Consider the following 13,040-nt stretch of genomic DNA (forward strand, 5'->3'; position numbering starts at 1 on the left):
ATTTTGGGGAGGGGGCGTGTCCCGAGGGGTATTTTGGGGAGGGGGCGTGTCCTCAAGAGGGTATTTTGGGGAGGGGGCGTGTCCCGGGGGGTATTTTGGGGAGGGGGCGTGTCCCGGGGGGTATTTTGGGGAGGGGGCGTGTCCCGGGGGGTATTTTGGGGAGGGGGCGTGTCCCGGGGGGTATTTTGGGGAGGGGGCGTGTCCTCAGGGGGGTGTGTGAGGGAGGGGGCGTGTCCGAGGAGAGGGCGTGGCCCGTAGGGGGCGTGGCCACCGAAGGGGGCGTGTCCGAGGAGGGGGCTCGCGCGGTGGGTGCGGAGGGCGCGGCAGCGGCGGCCATGGACGGGCGGCCCGGACCGAGGTACCGGGGGGGGAATTTGGGGAGGGGTCCCGGGGCTGAGACCCCCCCGGGGAGGGGTGGGGGAGGGGCCTGGAGGGGTCACCGGGAACGGGGGGTCCCGGGAATGCGACCCCCGGGGGGGCGTGGCCAGGGAATGAGACCCCCGGGAGGGGCGGGGTCCGCCCGCATGGGCGGGGGTCCCGGGGAGGGGTCGGGACTCGGTTTGGGGAGGGGTCCCGGGGTCGGGACTCGGTTTGGGGAGGGGTCCCGGGGCTGGGGGGGGTCGGGACTCGGCTTGGGGAGGGGTCCCGGGGCCGGGACTCGGTTTGGGGAGGGGTCCCGGGGCCGGAATTCCCGGGGAGGGGTCGGGACTCGGTTTGGGGAGGGGTCCCGGGGCCGGAATTCCCGGGGAGGGGTCGGGACTCGGTTTGGGGAGGGGTCCCGGGGTCGGGACTCGGTTTGGGGAGGGGTCCCGGGGCCGGAATTCCCGGGGGGGGGGGTCCCGGATCCGGTCTGGGACTCTCCGGGGGGGCGGGGCCCGGTTGATTTTGGGGGTCCCGGGACCCCCGGGGGGGGCGGGATCGGTCGGGGGGGGGTCCCGGGAATGGGACCCTCGGGGGGGGGCGGGTCCCGGTTGATTTTGGGGGTCCCGGGACCCCCGGGGGGGTCGGGATCGGTCGGGAGGGGTCCCGGGAACGGGACCCTCGGGGGGGGCGGGGCCCGGTTGATTTTGGGGGTCCCGGGACGGGAATTTTGGGGAGGGGGACGCGGGACCCGCCCCCCTTCGGCCGGGACCCCCGGGAGGGGCGGGGCCGGGAATTGGGGGGGGGGGGTCCCGGCTCGGTTCGGGGGTCCCGGGTCGGTTTTGGGGGGGGGGTCCCGGGTCGGTTGGGGATCCCGGGTCTGTTCGGGGGGGGGGGTCCCGGGTCGGTTTTGGGGGAGGGGAGGGGGGGTCACGTGAGGAATTTGGGGACTTTTGGGACCCCCGAATTTGGGGCGGGGGTCGCTCCCACGTGGCGGCCGAGGGGGGGGGGGGGTCCCTCAATGAGGGGGGACCCGGAGGGGACACGGGCGGGACCGGTCAGGGTTCGGTACCGGGACCCGTCGGGGTTCGGTACCGGGACCAGTTAAGGCTCGGTACCGGGACCGGTCCGGGTTCGGTACCGGGACCGGTCAGGGTTCGGTACCGGGACCAGTCGGGGTTCGGTACCGGGACCAGTCAGGGTTCGGTACCGGGACCAGTTAGTGCCCGGTACCGGGACCGGTCAGGGTTCGGTACCGGGAGCAGTTAAGGCTCGGTACCGGGACCAGTCGGGGTTCGGTACCGGCACCAATCAGTGCCCGGTACCGGTCCCGGTTTGCAGCTGGTCCTGTGTCGGTTCTGGTCCCAGTCACTGCCCGGTCCCGGTCCCGGTTCTGCTCTCGGTTTGCACCCGGTTCTGGTCCCAGTTAGTGCCCGGTTCTGGTCCCAGTCACTGCCCGATACCGGCCTCGGTTCTGGTCCCGGTTTGCACCCGATACTGGTCCCAGTTCTAGTCCCAGTTTGCAGCCGGTTCTGGTCTCGGTTCTGGTCCCGGTCAGTGCCCGGTGCTGGTCCCGGTTCCAGTTCTGGTTCCGTTCCCGGTCCCGGTTCTGCTCCCGCTCCCGGTCAGTGCCCGGTCCCGGTCCCAGTTTGAAGCCGGTTCTGGTCTCGGTCCCGGTTCCGGTCAGTGCCCGGTTCTGGTCCCGGTTTGCAGCCGGTTCTGGTTCCGTTCCCGGTCCCGGTTCCAGTTCTGGTTCCGTTCCCGGTCCCGGTTCTGTTCCCGGTTCTGGTCCCGGTTCCGTTCCCGGTCCCGGTCCCGGTCCCGCTCCCATTCCCGCCTTCCCCTCTCCCTCATTTGCATAAATCACCATAAATTTGCATAGCCCCGCCCCCTCGGGGCCCCCGCGCTGCCCCGGCCGCGGCCCCCGGGCCCGGAGCCAGGAACAGGAACGGGGAAAAATCGGGAACAGCGCGTGCCGGGAGCGGCACGTGCGCGGCCCCGGGGCCCCGGGAGAGCAGGGAAAATACGGGAAAAATGGGAAAAACGGGAAAAATGAGAGAAACAGCGAAAAAATGGGGGAAAACGGCGAAAAAATGGGGGAAAACGGGCCGAAAATGGGGAAAAAACGGGGAAAAATCGGGAACAGCGCGTGCCGGGAGCGGCACGTGCGCGGCCCCGGGGCCCCGGGAGAGCAGGGAAAAAACGGGAAAAATGGGAAAAACGGGAAAAACGGGGAAAAAGCGGAGAAAAAATGGGGAAAAACGGCGAAAAAATGGGGAAAAACGGGCCGAAAATGGCCGAAAACCGGGGAAAAATCGGGAACAGCGCGTGCCGGGAGCGGCACGTGCGCGGCCCCGGGGCCCCGGGAGAGCAGGGAAAAAACGGGGAAAATGGGAAAAATGGGAAAATCGGGAAAACCGGCGAAAAAATGGAGAAAAACGGCGAAAAAATGGCCAAAAACGGGCCGAAAATGGGGAAAAACCGGGGGAAAATCTGGAACAGCGCGTGCCGGGAGCGGCACGTGCGCGGCCCTGGGAGAGCAGGGAAAAAATGGAAAAACAGGGGAAAATGGGAAAAATGGAAAAACCGGGAAAAACCGGCAAAAAAAATGGGGGAAAAATGGGGAAGAACGGCGAAAAAATGGGAAAAAACGGGGAAAAAATGGGGGAAAATGGGAATATGTGAAGGTGGGAACGCGGGAATGCGGGAATGCGGGATTTTGGGGATCCAAGGGGAATTTTGGGATTCGGTTTGGGATTTTTTGGGGTTAAATTTGGGATTTTTTGGGTTCAATTCAGGATTTTTGGGGTTCAATTCGGGATTTTTGGGGTCTCCCCCCCAGGCCGACCCCCGAGGGCCGCCGGGAGCGCTCCCGGGATGTGGCTCGGGTTCCTTGGGGGAAGTTTTGGGGGGATGCGGGAGGGGATTTTGGGGACACAGGGGGATTTTTTGGGTTCAATTCAGGATTTTTGGGGACACAGGGGGATTTTTTGGGTTCAATTCGGGATTTTTTGGGTTCAATTCGGGATTTTTTGGGGTCTCCCCTCCAGGCCGACCCCCGAGGGCCGCCGGGAGCGCTCCCGGGACAGGGCGGGGATCAGTGCAGGAAGTTCTGGGGGGATGCGGGAGGGGATTTTGGGGACACAGGCGGATTTTTTGGGTTCAATTTGGGATTTTTGGGGTCTCCCCCCCAGGCCGACCCCCGAGGGCCGCCGGGAGCGCTCCCGGGATGTGGCTCGGGTTCCTTGGGGGAAGTTTTGGGGGGATCCAGGAGGGGATTCTGTGATACGGGAGGGGGATTTTGGGGACACAGGGGGATTTTTGGGGTTCAATTCAGGATTTTTGGGGTTCATTTGGGATTTTTTGGGTTCAATTCGGGATTTTTTGGGGTCTCCCCCCCAGGCCGACCCCCGAGGGCCGCCGGGAGCGCTCCCGGGACGCCGCCCGGTGCCGCCGCAGCCGCGAGGCCGAGGTGTTCGGGCAGCTGGCGCTGGCTCTGCCCTTCGCCCGCAGGGGTCAGCGCCCACCTGGACAAAGCGTCCATCATGCGCCTGACCATCAGCTACCTCCGCGTGCAGCGGCTGCTGGCCGCCGGTCAGAGACACCCCAAAACCGTCCCGAACCCCAAAATCCATCCTGAACCCCAAAATCCATCCCGAACACACCCAGAAACCCCCAAAATCCCACCAGGAACTCCCCCAAAATCCATCACAAATCCATCAGCTACCTCCGCGTGCAGCGGCTGCTGGCCGCCGGTCAGAGACACCCCAAAACCGTCCCGAACCCCAAAATCCATCCTGAACCCACCGGGACCCCGAAATCCCACCGGGAACCCCCAAAATCCCACCAGGAACCTCCCCAAATCCACCGGGAACTCCCCAAAAATCCATCAGCTACCTCCGCGTGCAGCGGCTGCTGGCCGCCGGTCAGAGACACCCCAAAACCACCCTGAACCCCAGAATCCATCCCGAACCCCAAAATCCATCCTGAACCCCAAAATCCACCCCAAAATCCACCCAGAAACCCCCAAAATCCCACCGGGAACCTCCCCAAAATCCATCACAAATCCATCAGCTACCTCCGCGTGCAGCGGCTGCTGGCCGCCGGTCAGAGACACCCCAAAACCACCCTGAACCCCAAAATCCATCCCGAACCCCAAAATCCATCCTGAACCCACCGGGACCCCAAATCCACCCAGAAACCCCCAAAATCCCACCGGGAACCTCCCCAAATCCATCCCGAACCCCAAAATCCACCGGGAACCCCCCAAATCCATCCTGGACCCCCCAAATCCATCCTGGACCCTCCCCCGAACCCACCGGGACCCCAAAATCCACCGGAGCCCCCCGAGACCCTCCCCAAATTCACCGGGAACCTCCCCAAATCCTCCAACCCTCCAGGACCCCCGACCCTTTTAGAGACCCCCCGGTATTTCTGGGGACCCCCCAGGGTTTCGGGGACCCCCTGAGACCCCCCGAGACCCCCCCAAAACCCCCCCAGACCCCTTGAAACCCCCCCAAACCCCTCCCAATGCCCTGGGTGGGTTCTACCCCAAACCCCCCAGGACCCCCGACCCTTTTAGAGACCCCCCGGGATTTCTGGGGACCCCCCCGGTATTTTTGGGGACCCCTCAGGGTTTCGGGGACCCCCTGAGACCCCCCGAGACCCCCCAAAACCCCCCAGACCCCTTGAAACCCCCCCAAACCCCTCCCCAGGGTCCCCAAACCCCTCCCAATGCCCTGGGTGGGTTCTACCCCAAACCCCCCAGGACCCCCGACCCTTTTAGAGACCCCCCGGGATTTCTGGGAACCCCCCGGTATTTTTGGGGACCCCCCCGGGTTTCGGGGACCCCCTGAGACCCCCCCGGGCCCCCCCAGGTGCGTGGGCAGCGGCTGCCGAGGCTGTGGACGGCTGTTACCTGCAGGCTCTCAGCGGCTTCGTGATGGTGCTGAGCGAGGGGGGGGGACATGATTTACCTGTCCGAGAACGTCAGCCGCCTGCTGGGGCTCAGCCAGGTGCGCGGGGGGACCCCGAAACCCGCCCGGGGGGGGTCCCCGAAACCCGCCGGGGGGGGGTCCCCAAAACCCGCCGGGGGGAGCGCAAAAATCCCCCGGGGGAGCGCAAAAAATTCCGTTCGGAGCGGCCCCGAAATGTCGCGAAAAGGGGGGCAAAAAAAGGCCGGGAAAAGCCCCAAAAATGTGTCCTGGGGGGGTCCCCAAAATCCCCCGGGGGGTCCCCAAAATCTGCCAGGGGGGGGGGACCCCAAAACCCGCCGGGGGGGTCCCCAAAACCCGCCGGGGGGAGCGCAAAAATCCCCCGGGGGAGCCGCGAAAATTCCGTTCGGAGCGGCCCCGAAATGTCGCGAAAAGGGGGCAAAAAAAGGCCGGGAAAAGCCCCAAAAATGTGTCCTGGGGGGTCCCCAAAATCCCCCGGGGGGTCCCCAAAATCTGCCAGGGGGGGACCCCAAAACCCGCCGGGGGAGCGCAAAAATCTCCCGGGGGAGCCGCGAAAATTCCGTTTGGAGCGGCCCCGAAATGTCGCGAAAAGGGGAAAAAAATGGACCTGGAGGGGGGGAAAAATGCAGGGAAAAGCCCCAAAAATGTGTCCGGGGGGGTCCCCAAAATCTGTCCTGGGGGGGTCCCCAAAATCCCCCGGGGGGGTCCCCGAAAATTCCGTTCGGAGCGGCCCCGAAATGTCGCGAGGAGGGGGAAAAATGGACCTGGAGGGGTCTAAAAACGTGGGGAGGGGGCTCAAAAATCCCCCTGGGGGGTCCCCGAAATCCCCCCGGGGGGGTCCCCAAAAATCTCAGGGGGATCCCCAAAAATCCGCCCCGGGGGGGTCCCCAAAAATCCATGGGGGGGGTCCCCAAACGCTTTTGTGGTGCCAAAAAAACTCCTCGGGGAGCCCCAAAAATCCCTCGGGGGGGCCCCAAATTTTACCCAAAATTCGGGGGGGGGGGTCCCCGAAATTGGGGGGGGTCCCCGAAATTGGGGAGGGGTCCCCGAAATTGGGGAGGGGTCGCGAGATGAGGGCGCGACCCCCCCAGCTGGAGCTGATCGGGCACAGCGCCTTCGACTTCGTGCACCCCTGCGACCACGAGGAGCTGCAGGACGCGCTGGGGCCCCGGCAGGGTGAGACCCCTCCCCAAATTAACCCGAGACCCCTCCCCTCATTAATTAACTCCTCCCCTGATTAATTAACCCCTCCCCTAATTAATTAACCCCGGGATCCCCGCCCCAAATTAACCCCGAGCTCCAAAAATGTCCCCGAGAGCCCAAAAATGTCCCTGGGACCCTCCCCAAAATCATCCCTGAGCCCCCGGCAGGGTGAGACCCCTCCCCTAATTAATTAACCCCTCCCCTAATTAATTAACCCCGGGACCCCTCCCCAAATTAATTAACCCTGAGACCCCTCCCCAAATTAACCCGGGACCCCTCCCCTCATTAATTAACCCCTCCCCTAATTAATTAACCCCTCCCCTAATTAATTAACCCCGAGACCCCTCCCCAAATTCCCCCCCCAGCGCTGCCCCCATCGCGGGGGGGGCGCTCCGAGCATCGAGAGCCCCCAGACCCCAAAATCCCCGAAAATCCCCCAAAATCCCCCCAAATCCGGGACCCCCCGACCCCCGGGACCCCTCCCCAATTCCGGGACCCCTCCCCAGGGTCTCTCCGGCTGCGGGGGGAGCGCTCGTGCCTCAGTTTCTCTCTGCGCATGAAGAGCCCCAAGACTCCAAAATCCCCCAAAATCCCCCCAAAATCCCCCAAAATCCGGGACCCCCCGACCCCCGAGACCCCTCCCCAATTCCGGGACCCCTCCCCAGGGTCTCTCCGGCCCCGGGGGGAGCGCTCGTGCCTCAGTTTCTCTCTGCGCATGAAGAGCCCCCAAAATCCCCCAAAATCCCCCCAAATCCCCCCAAATCCGGGACCCCCCGACCCCTGAGACCCCTCCCCAATTCCGGGACCCCTCCCCAATTCCGGGACCCCTCCCCAGGGTCTCTCCGGCTGCGGGGGGAGCGCTCGTGCCTCAGTTTCTCTCTGCGCATGAAGAGCACCCTGAGCGGCCGCGGGCGCTGCCTCAACCTCAAAGCGGCGTCCTGGAAGGTGCGGGGGGGGGAAATTGGGGCAAATTCGGGGGATTTTGGGAAATTTGGGGGATTTTGGGAAATTTGGGGATTTTGGGGGATTGGGGGGAAATTTGGGGGATTTTGGGGACATTTTCGGGGATATTTTGGGATATTTTGAGGATTTTTTGGGGATATTTCTGGGATATTTGGGGATATTTGGGAGGGATCCCAGGGGAGATTTAGGGGAGGATTTCGGGAATTTTCGGGAAGTTTCCAAAGGAATTTTGGGGAGTTTTGGGATTAAATCCCGAGGGTTTCCGGGCGGGATTTCGGGAAATTTCCAGGGAGGATTTTTGGGGGAATTTTGGGGAGTTTTGGGATTAAATCCCGAGCGATCCCAGGGGAGATTCCGGGGGAATTTCGGGGAGGATTTCGGGAATTTTCGGGAGGTTTCTGGGCGGGATTTCGGGGGATTTGGGGGAGAAATCCCGAGGGGTTCCAGAGGGGATTTTGGGTGGGATTTTGGGGGGATTGGGGTGACTTTGGGGGTGATTTTGGGGGTGAATTTGGGGTGATTTTAGGTGTGATTTAGGGTGGTTTTGGGGCGATTTTGGGGGTGATTTTGGGGTGGTTTTGGGTGTGATTTTGGGGATGTTTTGGGGGTTTTTGGGGTGGTTTGAGGTGTTTTTGGGTGTTTTTGGGGTAATTTCGGGTGTTTTTGGGCTCCCCCAGGTGCTGCACTGCGCGGGGTGATTTTGGGGGTGTTTTTGGGGTGTTTTTGGGTGTTTTTGGGGTAATTTCGGGTGTTTTTGGGTGTTTCCCTGCTCCCCCAGGTGCTGCACTGCGCGGGGTGATTTTGGGGGTGGTTTTTGGGTGTTTTTGGGTGTTTTTGGGGTGTTTTTGGGTGATTTTGGGTGATTTTAGGGTGATTTCAGGTGATTTTAGGGTGATTTCGGGTGTTTCGGGCTCCCCCAGGTGCTGCACTGCGCGGGGTGATTTTGGGGGTGGTTTTGGGTGATTTTAGGGTGATTTCGGGTGGTTTTGGGGTGTTTTTGGGTGGTTTTGGGGTGTTTTTGGGGTGTTTTTGGGTGTTTTTGGGTGTTTTTAAGGTGTTTTTGGGTGATTTTAGGGTGTTTTTGGGTGTTTCCCTGCTCCCCCAGGTGCTGCACTGCGCGGGGTGATTTTGGGGGTGTTTTTGGGGTGTTTTTGGGTGTTTTTAGGGTGTTTTTGGGTGATTTTAGGGTGATTTCAGGTGGTTTTGGGGTGTTTTTGGGTGTTTTTAAGGTGTTTTTGGGTGATTTTAGGGTGATTTCTGGTGATTTTAGGGTGATTTCGGGTGTTTTTGGGGTGTTTTTGGGTGTTTTTGGGGTGTTTTGGGGTGTTTTTGGGTGATTTTAGGGTGATTTCAGGTGATTTTAGGGTGTTTTCGGGTGATTTCATGCTCCCCCAGGTGCTGCACTGCGCGGGGCACATGCGCACGTACTCGGGGCCGGGCTCGGGGCCCGTGCGGTGCCTGGTGCTGATTTGTGAGGCCATCGCCCACCCCGGAGCCATCGAGGCCCCGCTGGGCTCGGGCACCGTCCTCACCCGGCACTCCATGGACATGAAATTCACCTACTGCGACGACAGGCGGGGACCCCGAATCTGACCCCGAATCTGATCCCAAACCCCAAATCCAAATCCAGCCCCAAATCCTGACCCCAAATCCCAAATCCTGACCCCAAATCCAGCCCCAAATCCTGACCACAAATCCCAAATCCTGACCACAAATCCCAAATCCTGACCCCAAATCCGACCCCAAATCCTGACCACAAATCCAACCCCAAATCCTGACCCCAAATCCCAAATCCTGACCCCAAATCCTGACCCCAATCCCTGAACCCCAAATCCGACCCCAAACCCCAAATCCCAAACTCCAAATCTGACTCCAAACCCCAACCCCAAATCCAACCCCAGATCCAGCCCCAAATCCAACCCCAACCCCAAATCCTGACCCCAAATCCCAAACTCCAACCCCAAATCCCAAATCCTGACCCCAACCCCAAATCCGACCCCAAACCCCAAACCCCAACCCCAAATCCTGACCCCAAATCCTGACCCCGATGCTGATTTTGGGGTCCCCTGATGACGATTTTGGGGTGCAGGATCGGGGAGGTGGCCGGGTACCACCCCGAGGAGCTGCTGGGCTGTTCCCTGTACGAGTTCGTGCACGCGCTCGACTCCAACACCCTGAGCCGCAGCGTCCACACCCGTGAGTGCCCCGGGAACCCCAAAAACGACCCCGGGAACCCCCAAAAAACACCCTGGGAACCCCAGAAACGACCCCGGGAACACCAAAAACACCCCCGGGAACCCCAAAAACGACCCCGGGAACCCCAAAAATGACCCCGGGAACCCCAAAAATTACTCCAGGAACCCCAAAAAACACCCTGGGAACCTCAGAAACACCCCGGGAACCCCCAAAAACACCCCGGGAACCCCAAAAATGACCCCAGAACCCCCAAAAAACACCCTGGGAACCCCAGAAACACCCCAGGAACCCCAAAAATGACCCTGGGAACCCCAAAAATGACCCCAGGAACCCCAAAAACACCCCAGGAACCCCAAAAAACACCCCGGGAACCCCAAAAACACCCCAGGAACCCCAAAAAATGACCCCGGGAACCCCAAAAATGACCCCGGGAATTCCAAAAACACCCCGGGAACCCCAAAAACGACCCCAGGAACCCCAAAAATGACCCCGGGAATTCCAAAAACACCCCGGGAACCCCAAAAACGACCCCAGGAACCCCAAAAATGACCCCGGGAATTCCAAAAACGACCCCAGGAACCCAAAAAACACCCTGGGAACCCCCAAAACCTTCCAGGAACCCCAAAAACTTTCCAGGAACCTCAAAAATCCTCTCGGGAACCCCAAAATTCCTCTGAATGCCCCCCCCAGCACATCCCCAAACCCCCCAAATCTGCCCCTGGGTATCCCAAATGCCCCCAAATCCCCCCAAATCCCCCCCAAATCCCCTGGGGACCCCCAAATCCCCCTGGGGACCCCCCAAATCCCCCTGGGGACCCCCAAATCCCTCTGGGGACCCCCAAATGTCCCCACAGTTCTCAGCAAGGGCCAGGCTGTCACCAGCCACTATCGGTTCCTGGCCAAGCGCGGGGGGTTCCTCTGGGCACAGACCCCCCAAAACCCCCCCAAATCCCCCCAAAACCCCCCCAAATCCCCCCAAATCCCCCTGGGGACCCCCCAAATCCCCTGGGGACCCCCCAAATCCCCCTGGGGACCCCCCAAATCCCCCTGGGGACCCCCCAAATCCCCCTGGGGACCCCCAAATGTCCCCACAGTTCTCAGCAAGGGCCAGGCTGTCACCAGCCACTATCGGTTCCTGGCCAAGCGCGGGGGGTTCCTCTGGGCACAGACCCCCCAAAACCCCCCCAAATCCCCCCAAATCCCCCCAAATCCCCCCCAAAACCCTCTGGGAACCCCCAAATCCCCCTGGGGGACCCCCAAACCCCCTGGGACCCCCCCAAACCCTCTGGGGACCCCCCAAATGTCCCCACAGTGCTGAGCAAGGGCCAGGCTGTCACCAGCCACTATCGGTTCCTGGCCAAGCGCGGGGGGGTTCCTCTGGGCACAGACCGCCCAAATCCCCCCCAATCCCCCCAAATCCCCCCCAAATCCCCCTGGGGACCCCCAAATCCCCCTGGGGACCCCCAAACTGTCCCCACAGTTCTCAGCAAGGGCCAGGCTGTCACCAGCCACTATCGGTTCCTGGCCAAGCGCGGGGGGTTCCTCTGGGCACAGACCCAGGCCACCGTGATGGGCGGGGGGCGAGCGGCCCCCGAGGGCATCGTGTGCCTGCACTTCGTGCTCAGGTGGGGGTCAGGGGGTCTGGGGGGGTTTGGGGGGGATTGGGGGGGGTCCTGGGGGGTCCTGGGGGGTCCTGGGGGTTTATTTGGGGTCCCTGTGAGCATCGTGTGCCTGCACTTTGTGCTCAGGTGGGGGTCAGGGGATTTGGGGGGGATCTGGGGGGTCTTGGGGGCCCTGGGGAGGATTTGGGGGGTCCTGGGGGGTCTCAGGGAGGATTTGGGGGGGTCCTGGGGGGATTTGGGGGGTCCTTGGGGGGTCACAGGGGGCGTGAGGACCCTGGGGAGGGGTCCCCAGGGGGGCAAAGACCCCAAAATCCTGGGGGGGGCGGGGTCGGTTGGGGACCCCCGGGTTTTGGGGAGGGGTCCGGGGGGTTTTTGGGGTCCCTCAGGGTTTATTTTGGGGAGGGGTCTCTCTGTCCGTCCATTTATCTGTCTGTGTGTGACCCCCGGGGTTTTGGGGGTCCCTCAGGGTTTATTTTGGGGAGGGGTCTGTCCGTTTGTCCGTCCATCAGTCTGTCTGTGACCCCCGGGTTTTTGGGGTCCCGGGGTATTTTGGGGAGGGGTCCGTCTGTCTGTCCGTCCATCTGTCTGTGACCCCCCGGTATTTTGGGGAGGGGTCAGGGGGGTTTTTGGATCCCCCGGGGTATTTTGGGGAGGGGTCTGTCCGTGTGTCCATCAGTCTGTCTGTGGCCCCCGGGGTTTTGGGGAGGGGTCAGGGGGGTTTTTGGGTCCCCCAGGGGTTTATTTTGGGGAGGGGTCTGTCTGTCTGTCCGTCCGTCCATCTGTCCGTGCCCCCCCAGCCGTGTGGAGCAGAGGGGTCTGTCCGTCTGTCTGTCTGTCCATGTGTGTGTGACCCCCGGGATATTTTGGGGAGGGGTCTGTCCATCTGTCCATCCGTCTGTCCGTGCCCCCCCAGCCGTGTGGAGCAGAGGGGTCTGTCCGTGTGTCTGTCCGTCCGTCTGTCTGTGACCCCCGGGGTATTTTGGGGAGGGGTCAGGGGGGTTTTGGGGTCCCGGGGGTATTTTGGGGAGGGGTCTGTCTGTCCATCTGTCCATCTGTCCATCTGTCCATCTGTCCGTGCCCCACCCAGCCGTGTGGAGCAGAGGGGTCTGTCCGTGTGTCTGTCTGTCCGTCTGTCTGTGTGTGACCCCCGGGGTATTTTGGGGAGGGGGTCAGGGGGGTTTTTGGGGTCCCGGGGTATTTTGGGGAGGGGTCTCTCTGTCCATCCGTCCGTCCGTGCCCCCCAGCCGTGTGGAGCAGAGGGGTCTCTCTGTCCGTCTGTCCGTGTGTCTGTCTGTCTGTGACCCCTGGGGTATTTTGGGGAGGGGTCTGTCTGTCCATCTGTCCATCCGTCCGTCCGTGCCCCCCCAGCCGTGTGGAGCAGAGGGGTCTCTCTGTCCGTCTGTCCGTGTGTCTGTCTGTGACCCCCGGGGGTATTTTGGGGAGGGGTCTGTCCATCTGTCCGTCCATCCATCCGTCTGTCCGTGCCCCCCCAGCCGTGTGGAGCAGAGGGGTCTGTCCGTCTGTCTGTCCGTGTGTCTGTGACCCCCTGGGTATTTTGGGGAGGGGTCTCTCTGTCCATCTGTCCATCTGTCCGTCTGTCCATCTGTCCGTCCGTGCCCCCCCAGCCGTGTGGAGCAGAGGGGTCTCGTGCTGTCCCTGGGGCAGAGCCAGCGGCAGCAGCCGGGGGGGGGGGGGGCGGCGACCCCCGGGACCCCCGGGACCCCCCCCCGAGAGCGTCCTA

At 62.4% G+C, this 13,040-nt stretch overlaps 1 protein-coding gene across 1 annotated transcript; it reads left to right on the plus strand.

Moving 5' to 3' along the window:
• Positions 1-263: 263 nt before the first annotated feature.
• On the plus strand, positions 264-13,034 carry LOC131574465 (hypoxia-inducible factor 3-alpha-like; the record flags this gene model as incomplete). Its single annotated transcript, XM_058828931.1, is given in 11 exon segments — positions 264-358; positions 3,763-3,871; positions 3,873-3,954; positions 5,238-5,314; positions 5,316-5,375; positions 6,407-6,491; positions 7,354-7,463; positions 8,877-9,055; positions 9,571-9,677; positions 11,158-11,302; positions 12,925-13,034. Coding segments are annotated over 11 exon segments (1,087 nt in total), but the record flags the coding sequence as incomplete, so codon positions are not given.
• Between the last annotated feature and the right edge of the window lie 6 nt (positions 13,035-13,040).

This window comes from Poecile atricapillus, unplaced genomic scaffold (assembly GCF_030490865.1).
Source record: "Poecile atricapillus isolate bPoeAtr1 unplaced genomic scaffold, bPoeAtr1.hap1 scaffold_336, whole genome shotgun sequence".
Lineage (NCBI taxonomy): Eukaryota > Metazoa > Chordata > Aves > Passeriformes > Paridae > Poecile > Poecile atricapillus.